We start from the raw sequence: 13,560 nt of genomic DNA, 5'->3' as shown, positions 1-13,560 counted from the left end.
TTTTTTCTCTTGAAAAAAAATCTTGAAGCTTTTTTACAAAAAAAGATTAAAGAGCGTAATTATAAAAACAAAAACAATGAAAGTACTTACTTGGCGAGTTGAAATCCATATCTGAATTGCATTTTTTTTTCAAGTACAAACAATGCGAGACGCGTTGTAGTGAGCAAAAACCGCTTGTAACGAGTAATTTCTGCTTAATTTAGAACTTGGTAGTCGCTGTAATGCAAACGCGCGCGCAGAAGTGCGTTTTTCCTCGACACTGAGTGAGAAAAGGAAAACAACGTCTTCGTACGTTCGCCGCAAAATCCGACGCTTTTGTGTGTGTGTACGTAGCCGTTGTCTCTCGGATTCTCAAAACTAAATTGCATTTGCCGGAACTTCCGACGAGCGTCTTGCACCGAGATACTGCAAGTATTCCTTCTTCAAACATACTCGAGTCGCGGTACATCCTGGAAACATTTCATTCGCCATTATTTCCCTTTCCGCTTCCTGCTTTTCCATTTACGAGAGAGCAAAAGCGAAACTTGTGTTCCGCACAATTCTTCTTCTTCTAAATTTCTGTTTTTCCAATTTTGTGTGGAAGAAAAAAAATCACGTTGTATTTACGCGCGAGTACGTGTATTCTTTCAAGACATTCATTGTTTCTAACATTCTGTTGTTTTATATAACATTTATTTATTATTCAATTCTTAAATTAATTACGTTTACATTTTTGCTGAGAATAAAACTTATAAAAAAAAGTAGAGAAGAAATAATCTCGAGTTTACTTCACCAAGGTGACAGTTTTTCGTTCTTTTATTTAATATCAACGATATCGATTATCTTATCTTTCTCCGTTGTTTCTCGTATAGGATAATTTTGACTAATATCTTGTTCTTTGTGCGCTTACAGCAAAAGAAGTAAAAATATGCGGCAGTACAAGAAGCGGTGGCGAGGTTTGCTGCTCGGCGGACATGGAATCTAGACTGCATTCGCGAACACGTGACAAGCACGACAAAGCCACCAAAGAAACTCTCCAGAGACTTCACCTGAATCTGGCCAAAAGCGTGGACAAGGTTCACAGTGAGTGGTCTTATCTCTTTTTGATTTTTTGTCGATAAGGCAAAGCGAATGGGACGCGTGGCGTGCGCCGTTTCAATGTCCGATGGGAATAACGTGATTAGTTGGTTCTTGCCTCGATCGAAATATTGAATAAATGAATAAAGAGAAGGAAACTCTTGCCAATTAATCGCTTTGATTTTGTAGAAATTGATTTTATAAGAAAATTAAAGACCTAAAATTATGTAAAATAGAATCAGTCGAATATTTAATCGTTGCTCATATTTTTTGTAGAGATTTTATATATGAGTATTATTTTATTAAAATAACTATTATATATATATATATTCGAATATATATATATATATATTCGTGTGTACATAATGTGTAATAGTTATATATATATGGGCAAATCTACCGTAGTTTTAACTTTTATGAAAATTTATTTATTGTTTTTTAAATGTGCGGCACGTACATCTTATATTGACTAACATATCTGAAATAAGTTCAAAAACACCAATCTACACGCGTTAATAGTTTTAAGTAAACGGCGATAAAGTTTATCTGATTGAATTCGACTTAATTTCTTTCCAGTTTTACATTGCAATCATGTTTACGCACTCTTAAGAGGATGCTGAACCGTTCTGTTATACCGACGGGATATGTCATTTTAGTAGATCGGACTAATCTCATTATTTACTGTATCAAATGAAAAACGCTTTTCCAGAAGTAAAAAACGTAAAGAAACACTTATCGGTCTGGTGCTTTTTGGTCTAAAAAGTACGAAAAGTTACATTGTTCTATTATCACTTGATCATATTTTGCTATTTTTAACCAATTTCTAAGCATTGTATAAATATACAGGCACCAGAGCGATAAGCGGATGATATAAAAGAATATAATGGAACAATCAGAATGTGATTTTATTGTCTAGTTTACGAGAATAGTTAGTTCTTCTAATGAAGCACATACGATAGTAGGCAGGATACGCACACAAGCAGACAGTCGCGTACGTGTGCATATCCCCACCACTATCAGACGGGCAAACCAAACGAAAGATAAGAAAAGAGACATACGTCTATCCCATAGACGTATAATATATAGACTGCGCGTTCCCTACCTTTGCCATGTTAAGAAAATGTCTTCAACGTTGAGAGAGACAGCTGGTGTTGAACAGTAGCCTCATCTTTGTCTAGCAAAGTAGTGGGGGAAAAAGAAGTCTTCGTTGATTGATAGAATAGCAGCAGAAAAGTGGGGATAGAAAAATAATGGGAGTGAAGAAGAGTGAAAGAGATTAAGGGGTGATGGTAGGAGATTAAGGGGTGATGGTAGGTTATAGGTGGTATGAAACAGTAGGCCCTGATCCCACCACAGACATTGATAGACAGAGAAAAGAGTTACTATTCAAAGTATGTTGTCTCTCTCAACGTTGAAGACGTCTTTTCAGCCAAACGCGCAGTCTATATATTATACGTCTATGGTCTATCCTTGTATAGAGGGCGCCACCTACTGGACAGCGTAGCAGCAAAGCAGCTGTTAAGCCGCTGGTTCAGCATCCTCTTAAGAGTGAAACACAAATTCGAAAGAGATAAAATAAATTGTATGATTTTCTATATTTTTAGTGCACTTTTAAAAGCCAGTAACAACACGAACACTCTGCATTCTTATACATAGTTATTACCATAGACGTATAGAATATATAGACCGCGCGTTTGGCTGAAAAGATGTCTTCATGATTGACAGAGACAACATACTTTGAACAGTAACTCTCTCTCTCTCTGTCTATCAATGTCTGTGGTGGGATCAGGACCTACTGTTTCATACCACCTCTAACCTGCCATCACTTCTTAATCTCTTTCATTCCTCTTCACCCTCACTATTTTTCTATCCCCACTTTTCCATTACTATTCTATCAATCAGCGAAGACTTCTTTTTCCCCCACTATTTCGCTAGACAAAGATGAGGCTACTGTTCAACACCAGCTGTCTCTCTCAACGTTACAGACATTTTCTTTCTAACATGGCAAAGGTAGAGAATGCGCAGCCTATACATTCTACGTCTATGTTTATTACTAGAAAGTATACGAAGAAAAAATACGTCTTGTGCATACGAAAAACAACTCAGACTTATCAGTATTAAAAAGTCTATCAAAAGTTAAAACTACAGTGGATTTACCCATATATATATTAGGTCTACCGGAAAGTTCTGTCCGTTTTTGAAATAAAACAAAATACAAATTTTTCTTAATTTTTCAAAAATGGGATATACAAATTGCCCTCACGCTGGCAAGAAATCATTAATAATAATGGCAATTATATTATTTAATAAAGTATATTGACGGTAAGAAAAATTTGTATATTTTGTTTTATTCCAAAAACGGACAGAACTTTCCGGTAGACCTAATACATATATATACATATATGTATATAGAAAACGTTTAAATTTTGTCTAGTAACAAGTATCAAATATTATCTCTGATAGAAATCTTTGTTTTTTTTTGAGATGTAAAGCAGATGAAAAAATTCAATTTTATGTTTAATATTTGCGATTAAGTCCTCGTCGTGTCTCCGACATAAACTTTATCGTAAACCGGCTTTCCCATCTCTTGTCAGTATTTTATTCGCTTTACATCGGCGAAACTTTTTAATCGCCTTATTCAAATCCTTTTGATCCACTTATTCGAAAGTAACGCGTCGCGCTCGTACATTTAGCATTCGGAAAAGTCAATATTTTACAGTAAAAGATTCGAGTTTTCTCGCACCGGAGGTGGTGAGATTAAAATACAGAAAGCGACTTTTTGTCTTACTAGTTCAACGAAATCTTTATTTAGAAAGAAACCGTTCTTAATTTTTTTATATGAACAATAAACAATTATGGAAATGTAGGATTAAAATTAAAAAAAAGCAATTCAAAAGCAAAAATCTTTGTCACGAGAGAAAGAGAGAAAGTCAATATTATTATTAAACGGGATATTGGGGCAGATGTGAGCCAAAATACAAGATGTGCGTGTGTGCGACTTGTTGAGTATAAAAATACTACAGATATGTCGATCCCTTCGTTTGGATCTTTTTCAATGTGCACACAAAAACTAATTAGAAATAAAGTGTTTGTACACACTGAAGAAGATAGAATGAAGGGATCGAAACGTTTGAAGTTTTCTATTCAATAAATCGCACACACGTACATCTTGTGTTATGTAACTCGCATCTGCCCCAACACTCTGTTTCATCTTCTCACAAGCTTATTTAGTTATTAATATTATTATCATTATACAGGATGTGTGTTCGGAAAATCGCCTGCAATACTTCGGGAAATGATTGGAAATCCAAAAAGAAGAAAACAAAGCTATATAAACGTAGATCCGGAAATAAGTTGTTTCCGAGCCACTTTTATGTTTAAAAATCGTAATTCGATTTCATTTCGTTCTTCGATTTTTTTTTCGATTTTTTTAATAATCATAATCATATTATTCATAATTTATTTTATTGTATTTTAACATAAATAACTGTTGGGTTTTAACATAAATAACTTCATTTCGGACTATTTTAATAGACGAATAAGGACCTGCATTCGTACTGAAGGTGGTCATTTTGAACATTGTATTTAATTCGATTTAAATACCTGTTTATGTTTATCCTTAATTTTAAAGATAATATGATTATGATGAAGATTATTATGTATTTACAAATATCATAAAATTGAAGAAAACTTAAGAAATAAAATGTAAGAATTGAAAAATTAAAAACTTAAAAAATCAAAAATGAGGGATGCGCTAAAGCGAACATAAAAGTGGCCATAATTCAAAACCGACTTATTTTCGGACCTATGTTTATATAACTTTTTTTCGTTCTTTTTGGATCCCCAATCACTTTCCGAAGTATTGCGGGCGATTTTCCGGACATTCTATATACAAATGTATTATTACATATTATTATTATATATATATCATTATTTATAAAACATTTTATTCAGAAGAATAAGATACTGGCGAGAAAAAATTGTTTAAATCGCGATTTTATTTCTTGTATTTAGAAAAAAAAAAGCAACATTTCCACGCACAAAAAGTCTCACCATTGCGAGCGATCGGAGCAGTTTAATCGGCCGGACGTCACTCGGTCGGAGGCTCACCCTCGCAAAATACCTATCCACCCTTCGGGCATTCCGCGCGAACTTTTTAACCGACATGCTCGAAACACAATGCTCGATCGAACGCTCACCCTCGTCGTCCGTCTTACGCGTCCCGGAGTGTGCTTGTTGGCCGTAGAGAACTGAAGAAGAGAGAGGGATGAAACGAGATTTCAAGGATAACGGCGGTACGGCTTGACGCGGAAGTAGATGTTGACGACCACTCGCGCTGGAGCAGCGCACTCTTCTCTAGGCCGAGTATAGAGCGGGTTCGCAAGATTTTTTTTCTAATTAAAGAGGAACCGCAGGCTGTGCATCGAGATGAGGACATTCTTCACACAAAGGGTTCGCATGGTCGAAGCGTACTCTTAATGCAGATACTATTTTGCGCGCTCGAGACAAACGAAAGAATAACCGATATGTATATAAAAAACGAGCGACGCGAAGATGAATAACATCGTTCGAATGATAGATGAGAAAGAAAACTCTTGTTGATCACGTAAAAGAATAATTTATATAATATTATAAAGCTCGTGAAAATTAAACTAAGTATATAAGGCCAATACGAACCGTTCACAGGATGTTGAGCGGAAACTGTACGTGTATATATATATATGTACACCGAAAAAATTATATTCTCGTAAGTAGAAGATTTTATACTTAACCCTCGGAGAACACACTGGGTCAATTTGACCCTGTTCGTCGACTTTGATCAAACTATTTTGCTTCAATTTTGCTTTTTTGTAACATATTTTTTACAATGTTAATAATGTTAACGACACTTAAAAACTATATAGGCATATTTCAAACTGTTCAAAATATATCCGAAAATTTTTTCAAGCCAATCGGATAAGTGCATTTTAAATGGTAGCATCTCAAAAAGTGGACAGGGTCAAATTGACCCAGATTGTTCTTCTTGATTGAAAAAATAGGTGTGTTCTCCGAGGGTTAAAAAATCTTAAAGATTTTAGATGATATTCTTCTGAAATTAAGAATATATTCTTTATTTAAGAATATATTCTTAGGCGCCAAGAAGAGTTTCTTATTTTAAGAGGAAAATCCTCTAAATAGTAATATTGATAAGAATATATACTGATTAGAATATAAAAAGCCTCTATAGAAAAACATANATATCTCACTATCGAAAAAGACTATATTCTTAAATTAAGAATATATTCTTTATTTAAGTTTACTTAATTAAAGTAAGTGGAATATCCTCAAAACAAGAATACAATTTTTTTGGTGTATACACCTACAACGAGTTCACTTGTAAATTTTTACAAGTGAGTTTTTGAATTGAAATTTCAATTCTTAAAATCATACGGGATGCGGGATTTGCATCTCACATATGAAAGACTCCGAATACCCCCCTAACTAATTTTTAAAATATTGCGAAAAAAACTCCTCGGCCAGGAGTCGAACCTGGAATCTCCGGTTTTCTGTGCCATGGCGCAGTACAGTTTTCTGCTCAACATCCTGTGAACGGCTCGTATTGGCCTTATATACTTAGAATAATTTATCTTGTAAAAATAATTTTGTATGAACTAACGTTATACGCTCTAAAGTTTTCACTAAAGTATCAACACTATAAATTCGCATCGAAAGTTATTGTATAACTGGCGGCATAAAAAAAAGCAGCGGCGTGAGAAATACATCGTATATATCTTATCGAATTCGTTTCTGCCTCTATATATAGAATAAAGGGCCGAATACCGTGCCGCGCGAATAAAAGCGTTCTTATTGATTTGTTATTCGGCAATTTATAGAGAGAATGCGTCACGCCTTCTGTCACGCAAATGGCGCAAGGGATCATCAGGATATCCGCTATTTCCACTCGTTTCCTTTTGTATCTGTATTCGTGCGCTCTTTTGACGGTATCGACCTTCTTCTCTCTCTCTCTCTAAGTGTTTCTCGCGTATTTGCATGTCTATAAAACCTTTTAGATATCCGAATCCCGAGATGCCTGCGAAATTCGATTGGCTCGATTTGCCTGACTTTTGCGTATACACGCAACTCGATCTGATAGAGCGTTACAAGTGCGCACACGAATGTATTGAATTGTGTATATTTTACCAAATTTTACCAAATTTTTTATTTATTAAGACATTTCTCTCTTTTTTAATCATGTCTTTATATCGTGATTTTGATATTTTTTATAGTTTGAATCAGATATTTGTTTTTTTTTTTTTAACCAAATGTTATTGTCGATTAATTATTCAGCGCTTTAATAATGTTTCTTCTTTCTTTAAAATCACATTTTATATGTCAGTAAAAAATACACACACAAAACTTTTCGAGCAAATATTTTGTCGACGTACACGTGTGTGCCTTTGATTTATTTGCGTTATTATTTCGTTTATATCAACCGTTTGCATTTTCATTATTCGTCTATCATGTAAATAGAAGTTTAGATATCGAATTCTTCTCTCTGTTGTGTAGCGATATCTCGTTCAGGTTATATCCGTATCTGTAACTTTGTGCGCCTCAAACAAAACGCTTCGCTGCAATTAATAGGCAGATGTTGAACGCAAGTGCGCTTGTCGTAATTAGCACCGGTGCGGCATGTATCGCTAACAATTCGTACGATACTTGAATGCCGTAGAAATGTCTGTGTCAAGAACGGTAATTATTCTCTTGAAGCCGTTTCAAACACTATTCGTTGCCGTAAGCGCCAGTTACGTATACGAAGAGCAGCAACTCCGAGAAACAGAGAGAACTTCAGAAATATTACAGAGCACAATGGAACGCGCACGCGATTTTTTGAGTTTAAATAATTAAAATTTCTCTTTTATGTTACTCTTTACGTGTACATAGTTTTCACTGTAATTTTTCTTTTACATGTTACATTAAAAAAAAAAAAAAAAAGATTATAAAGGTTGTTAATCTTGCTTTGCAGTTTCAACAAAAAAAATAGCCGATAAAAGTGAAAAACTTAATATTGCAAATAATTTTTATCAAATAAATAAATACAGAATGTTTTTTTACATATTGTTCTGATTGCGTTTTTGAGTGCTTGCGTAAATAAAATGCTTTTTAATTTTTTTTGATGAATTGTTTACTCAATTTTTGCCGTATATATATGTATATGTAGTTATAAAATACAATATCAACCAAATGGCTGCTTCTGGCGCAAATGTGTTCTTTTGACTACATTTTTCATTACATTTTAATATATTTCTTTGGTAATTTAGACGATGCGCAAATGTTGTATTTGAGTTGTTGAATTGTTTGTTTATACAGACTCAAATGTTTGCATATCCACACAAAAAAATTTGTTGCGCTGTTAAATCAGATAAACGGGGTGGCCAATCGATGTCATCAGATTCTGACATTATTTGTTCAAAAAATGTTTCGCGCAACATTCTCTATCGTAACGCGAGCTGAGTGCGATGTCATATTGTCCTGTTAAAACTACATATGTTGCAAACTTTATTTATCACTTTCAGGCAAAACAAATTTTGCAGCATTGTTCGATATTACGTAATTTTCATCGAGTGTTTACAATTGATTCACATTTTAATAAAAGTTTTTAATCATAATCACGTTGTTATGAGATGTCAAATTTCTCATAATAAATTATTAGTGTCAAAACACTAAACAGTCAAATTACTGCAATGCCAATGGAAATGGCGGCAATCGGAACAATATATAAAAAATATTCTGTACATATATATATATATACATGTATATATATATATATATTTGTATATATAATTTGTATATTACATATCGATGGCTTAAAGCACACATGTTGTATGTCTACTTTTCATCAAAATTGAGTTTGCATGTGCAATAAATAGCTCTTGATAGTTTCTTTATGTTGTATAAATATCATATATTTATATATTTTATAAATATGTTAAAATTAATATATTAAGTCTACCGGAAAGTTTTGTCCGTTTTTGAAATAAAACAAAATACAAATTTTTCTTAATTTTTCAAAAATGGGATATACAAATTGCCCTCACGCTGGCAAGAAATCATTAATAATAACGGCAATTATATTACTTAATAAAGTTTATTGACGGTAAGAAAAATTTGTATTTTGTTTTATTCCAAAAACGGACAGAACTTTCCGGTAGACCTAATATTTTAAGCAAACGTGCACAAGTCATCAATGTTGTATGTCCATCTTTTAGGTATTTTTATTGCATTATTTTAAGTAATTTTGATGAATAAAGTTTATGTTACTAAATAAATATTTTCAGTAATGTTTGTTTTACACATAAAACATCCTTTATATCACGTAAAAAGTGTTTCTTCAATTTTAAAATACCATTAAAATTTCTTTGAACTCGTTTTTCTCGGAATAAAACTGGACATACAACATGTGTGCTTTAAGCCATCAATATATCATTACGTTATAAATTCATATTATAATTAAACTAAGAATTATATTTTTTTTGTAAAACTTCAAAAGATGCGCAGTTGAAATTTCACTATATCCCTTGTACAGTATATAGTAGGAGGTTAGTTGTATCTTGCAAAGAGACTGTAACTGTAACTGAACTTCTATCGAAGGAAGTAAAGTGAGTATCGAGTTAGTGGTACCTGGTACCTCAAAAGAGCCTCATCATGAAAGCGACGTGCAGCGGAAAAGACAGAAGATCGGCGAGAAACCTTTGCCCTCAGATAACTTCGTTAAATGTAGTCGTTAGACACCCGAAGGTGTCTTTTCAGGTTAAGACGTGCCCCAATTTTCACGCTAATTGCTGACACTTTGATAATTCGCGATCAAAGTGTTCCTAATGGACGTTGATTTTGAAAGATTGTCAAAAATGATGAAGATATTAATTGAAGCAAAATATCTCGCATAGAATTTTCTATTGTCTCAAAAAATCAGAATAGAATATTAATTTTTAGATTTACAATATCAATTTATAAAAATAATACAAATGAAAATTTTCTTGTGCGCGCTTTTCCGCTTATTGCTTCCAAATTTAATTAGTGTTTAGAGATGAATCTCAGTTTTAATTGTTAATTAGTGTTTATTTATATATAAAAATACTCAATACAGCACGCACGGATCTTAATTTTTATCCTGAGACATTTAATAATGAAATTAAATATCACATTAATTAACTCTTCGTGGACAGACTTCAAAAACGTTTACTAGTTAGAACTGAATCTGAGACCGACGCGACTTTAAAATCGAAAATCTTGGCGAAAAATCAATATTTTTTTCAATTTTTGTTTTCAAATCAAAAGTTGAACAATTCTGCGTCGATCAAAAAAAAAAAGAAAAAATCTCTAGTATTTTCAAAGATATAAGCGTTTAAAAAAAATTAACTAATTTCTACTAGAGACACTGGTTTGAACATTTTTGGGTGTGTCTAGGAGACCCAGTCTGTTCAACAAAGAGTTAAATGAGTACAATTCAGACAATAAAAAAGTCGTAATGTGCAACATTTTATGCCTGCGATCTATTATCATTTGACCTATTATATACTCTGTAAATTCCCCGCAGCTGTTTCGTAGTTTAATAATAACATTGAGGTATTGATATCGAAATGTCACGTCAATGGAGCGGTGTACTATTGACTCGCGCCTGAAAAAAGCCGCAACCTCTCGAGAAACAAAAGAGTTAGTGCGAGCGTTGCGTCACACAACACAGCCGAGAGCAAGATAAGCAGCGTTTTTCCGCCCCCGATCCGCCGATGTACTTCCGTTCTACGTTCCGTTTCTCGCCCACCCCCCCGTCGACGAATCTCCTTATCGTCACTTCAGCCGCGGGGAATGTGATTAAAATTCCTTTTAGCGACGAACTCGGCTCTCCTCTCTGTCACGAGTTCGGGATGTAAAAAGCACAGACGCGATCGACGGCAAGAAGGGGTGTCGAGAGAAAGAGGAAGACGACGACGGGAGACGACGACGGTAGTTTGACTGTAGTCGCCGCAAGTTCGCCCGAGCTTTTAATTCGCGATAATACCACCCGTTTACCCTCGTCGTCGTCGTCGTCGTCGTCGTCGTCGATTCGCACCCTGAAATCTCGACTAATTTCTCGTTTCGCGCTTGGCCACAATTTTCCGCCGCGAAAGGCATCAAAGCGTCTGGAAACTTGTCGCGATATAAGTCATTTTGAGATTTCCACGTAAAATTATTCTTTTTTTTTTTTTAATATACCGCGAGAAGTACATATACACAGCACAGATTATATTAAAATGGTATTTAAGAAAATTAATATATGTATTAGGTCTAGCGGAAAGTTCTGTCCGTTTTTGGAATAAAACAAAATATACAAATTTTTCTTAATTTTTCAAAACTGAGATATACAAATTGCCCTCACGCTGGCAAGAAATCATTAATAATAATGGCAATTATATTATTTAATCAAGTTTATTGACGGTAAGAAAAATTTGTATTTTGTTTTATTCCAAAAACGGACAGAACTTTCCGGTAGACCTAATATATGTGGGGTTAGGTGGGACACATTACGGAAAAATAAATAAATGTAAAAAATAACAAATCTTAGCAATAATAATAAAATCGCGAAACTTTATAATCGCGAATTATATATTGATGAGTTAATGTAATTTTTAGCAGAAGTATACGTGATATGTACATACGTTTTTATATTCTTTTTCTTTGCAGATTTCTTCGATAATCTAATGGCAATCACCAAGATAACCTTGCACGACATGTTCAAGAAGACTTACGGTGCCATTTATGAACAAAACGCTTACGTGTTTGCGGACTTTTTTAAGGATCTGGAGAATTATTACACGAAGGGAACGGTGGGTCTTATTTTCTTCTCTTATCACACACAATTTGTGTCAATTTAGTTTGTTTTCGTTTTATGAAAAGAAAACTGCTTCTTGTAATATAAAACAACTTCTTTTTATTTTGTGAAAAATAAATTTTCTTAGGTATTACACTCTTCTAAAAAAAAATTGAGCGATTCATTTGCTTGTTTGATATCGCACGGGTGCTGCGCTCGTTGGTGAAAATTGCAATCGTGTGCTTTAATTTTCCTGTTTCCTCTCAGTTCCTTCTTCATCCCTTTCTTCGTCTGGCACATTAAATGCGAATAAATAAGATGGCAAGCTGCGAAGAAAATTTCTCTAACTACTCGAGGCATGGTCTTGAAATTTAAAAAATTTATTACAATCCGTTCCGCTCAATTACGCTCTCCAAATTACGCTCTCTCGGAATATTGAAAAAAATAAAAAAATAAAAAAAAATAAAACAAAATGGCGTAAGACTTTCATATATATTTTGCTTAATATACAATTTGTAAAAGCGTCGCAGGCTGCGCGCTTGATGCAGTTACATAAAAGAAACAATTTCTTCTCGGTTCACTTGTGTGTAAAACTCGATTGAAATAGAACGACATAAGTGCGGAGCTGTTATTGGAATTCACTCACTGTAATTTGACATACGACACGATATCTCGATTTTCGAAAGAGAAAAATCGCGCGCGTTATTCGAATTCCGAATCTATTCTTCGAAACTGTCGACTCACGTTATCGAACGCAATAAGCGATGTGACGTAATGCATTTAAAGCCAATTTACATTAAAATCGCGACGATAATATCGCAAATTTATCATCAAAAACGTCAAAATCGAAAAGGAATTTGACATTTTGATACGTTTTTTTTTTTTTTTGATATAGTTATTATTTGTTTAAAATATGTTGTTATATATTATACACATTATACCGTCTGTGTGTTTCTCTTGTTTATATCCAGCCTGCGTTTTTGGAACCGGAATGGAGTGGTGGAAGTTCGCGTGCGAAGGCGGATATAATCAATGTGTGCTTTTGATGTCAGCATCGTTACGATAAAGAGACTCCCTAAAGCGAAAATAATACCTATCCTCCCGAATCTCTTTCACAAGGGTCCTCCCACCGCGCGTCTTTCCGCGTCTTTTCTCTGCATTTAACCTACCTATCTATCAGAAAAGAGCTTCCTGCAATTATAATACTGCAATCTATTGAATTTTCCGAAGCTCGCCACCCTCTTAGGTCGGACTCGCTTCTTCGGGTCGTCTCGAGAGATGGAATTTAATTTTACTTGGAAACACGAGTCGCGTCCGCTATGTTGTTGCGTCAGGAAGCGTTGTTATTAAACGAATGAACGAATGAAAAAATCCAACGCGCGACGAAGGTTCCGATAGGTGAGAACAACATCAGATGCTTTGGATTGTAATTAAATAAGAAAAACAAAATGTTCGAATAATGAAAAAAAAAAAAAAAAAGTGCGTTACGCGACGCGTCAGTAATGTTATGTAATATGATCGCTTGAGAAACAAACAAAAGACTTAAGGGGATCCTAAACTGACGGTCGAACTCCGTCAATTTACCGACTGAGTTTACAGCTTTTGGCGTCAGATTGTAGTAATATTTGCTTAATATAAAAAGTTATGCAGTTTGTACGTAGAAAACCAACTGCGTCCCG

At 34.2% G+C, this 13,560-nt stretch overlaps 1 protein-coding gene across 1 annotated transcript in view; it reads left to right on the top strand.

The window, feature by feature from the left end:
* Positions 1–886: 886 nt before the first annotated feature.
* Positions 887–13,560, top strand: part of LOC109856348 (glypican-6) — a 20,599-nt gene continuing 7,925 nt past the window's right edge. Inside the window, exons 1-2 of the mRNA XM_020431492.1 lie at positions 887–1,062; positions 11,755–11,897. Coding sequence (XP_020287081.1) covers positions 954–1,062; positions 11,755–11,897 — 252 coding nt within the window. The 5' untranslated portion in view covers positions 887–953. The remainder of the gene's footprint in view (positions 1,063–11,754; positions 11,898–13,560) is intronic.

Source organism: Pseudomyrmex gracilis, unplaced genomic scaffold (assembly GCF_002006095.1).
Source record: "Pseudomyrmex gracilis isolate BER0280 unplaced genomic scaffold, ASM200609v1 scaffold_115, whole genome shotgun sequence".
Lineage (NCBI taxonomy): Eukaryota > Metazoa > Arthropoda > Insecta > Hymenoptera > Formicidae > Pseudomyrmex > Pseudomyrmex gracilis.
Note: the sequence above shows the minus strand (reverse complement) of the source record. Positions and strands in the feature narration are given on the sequence as shown.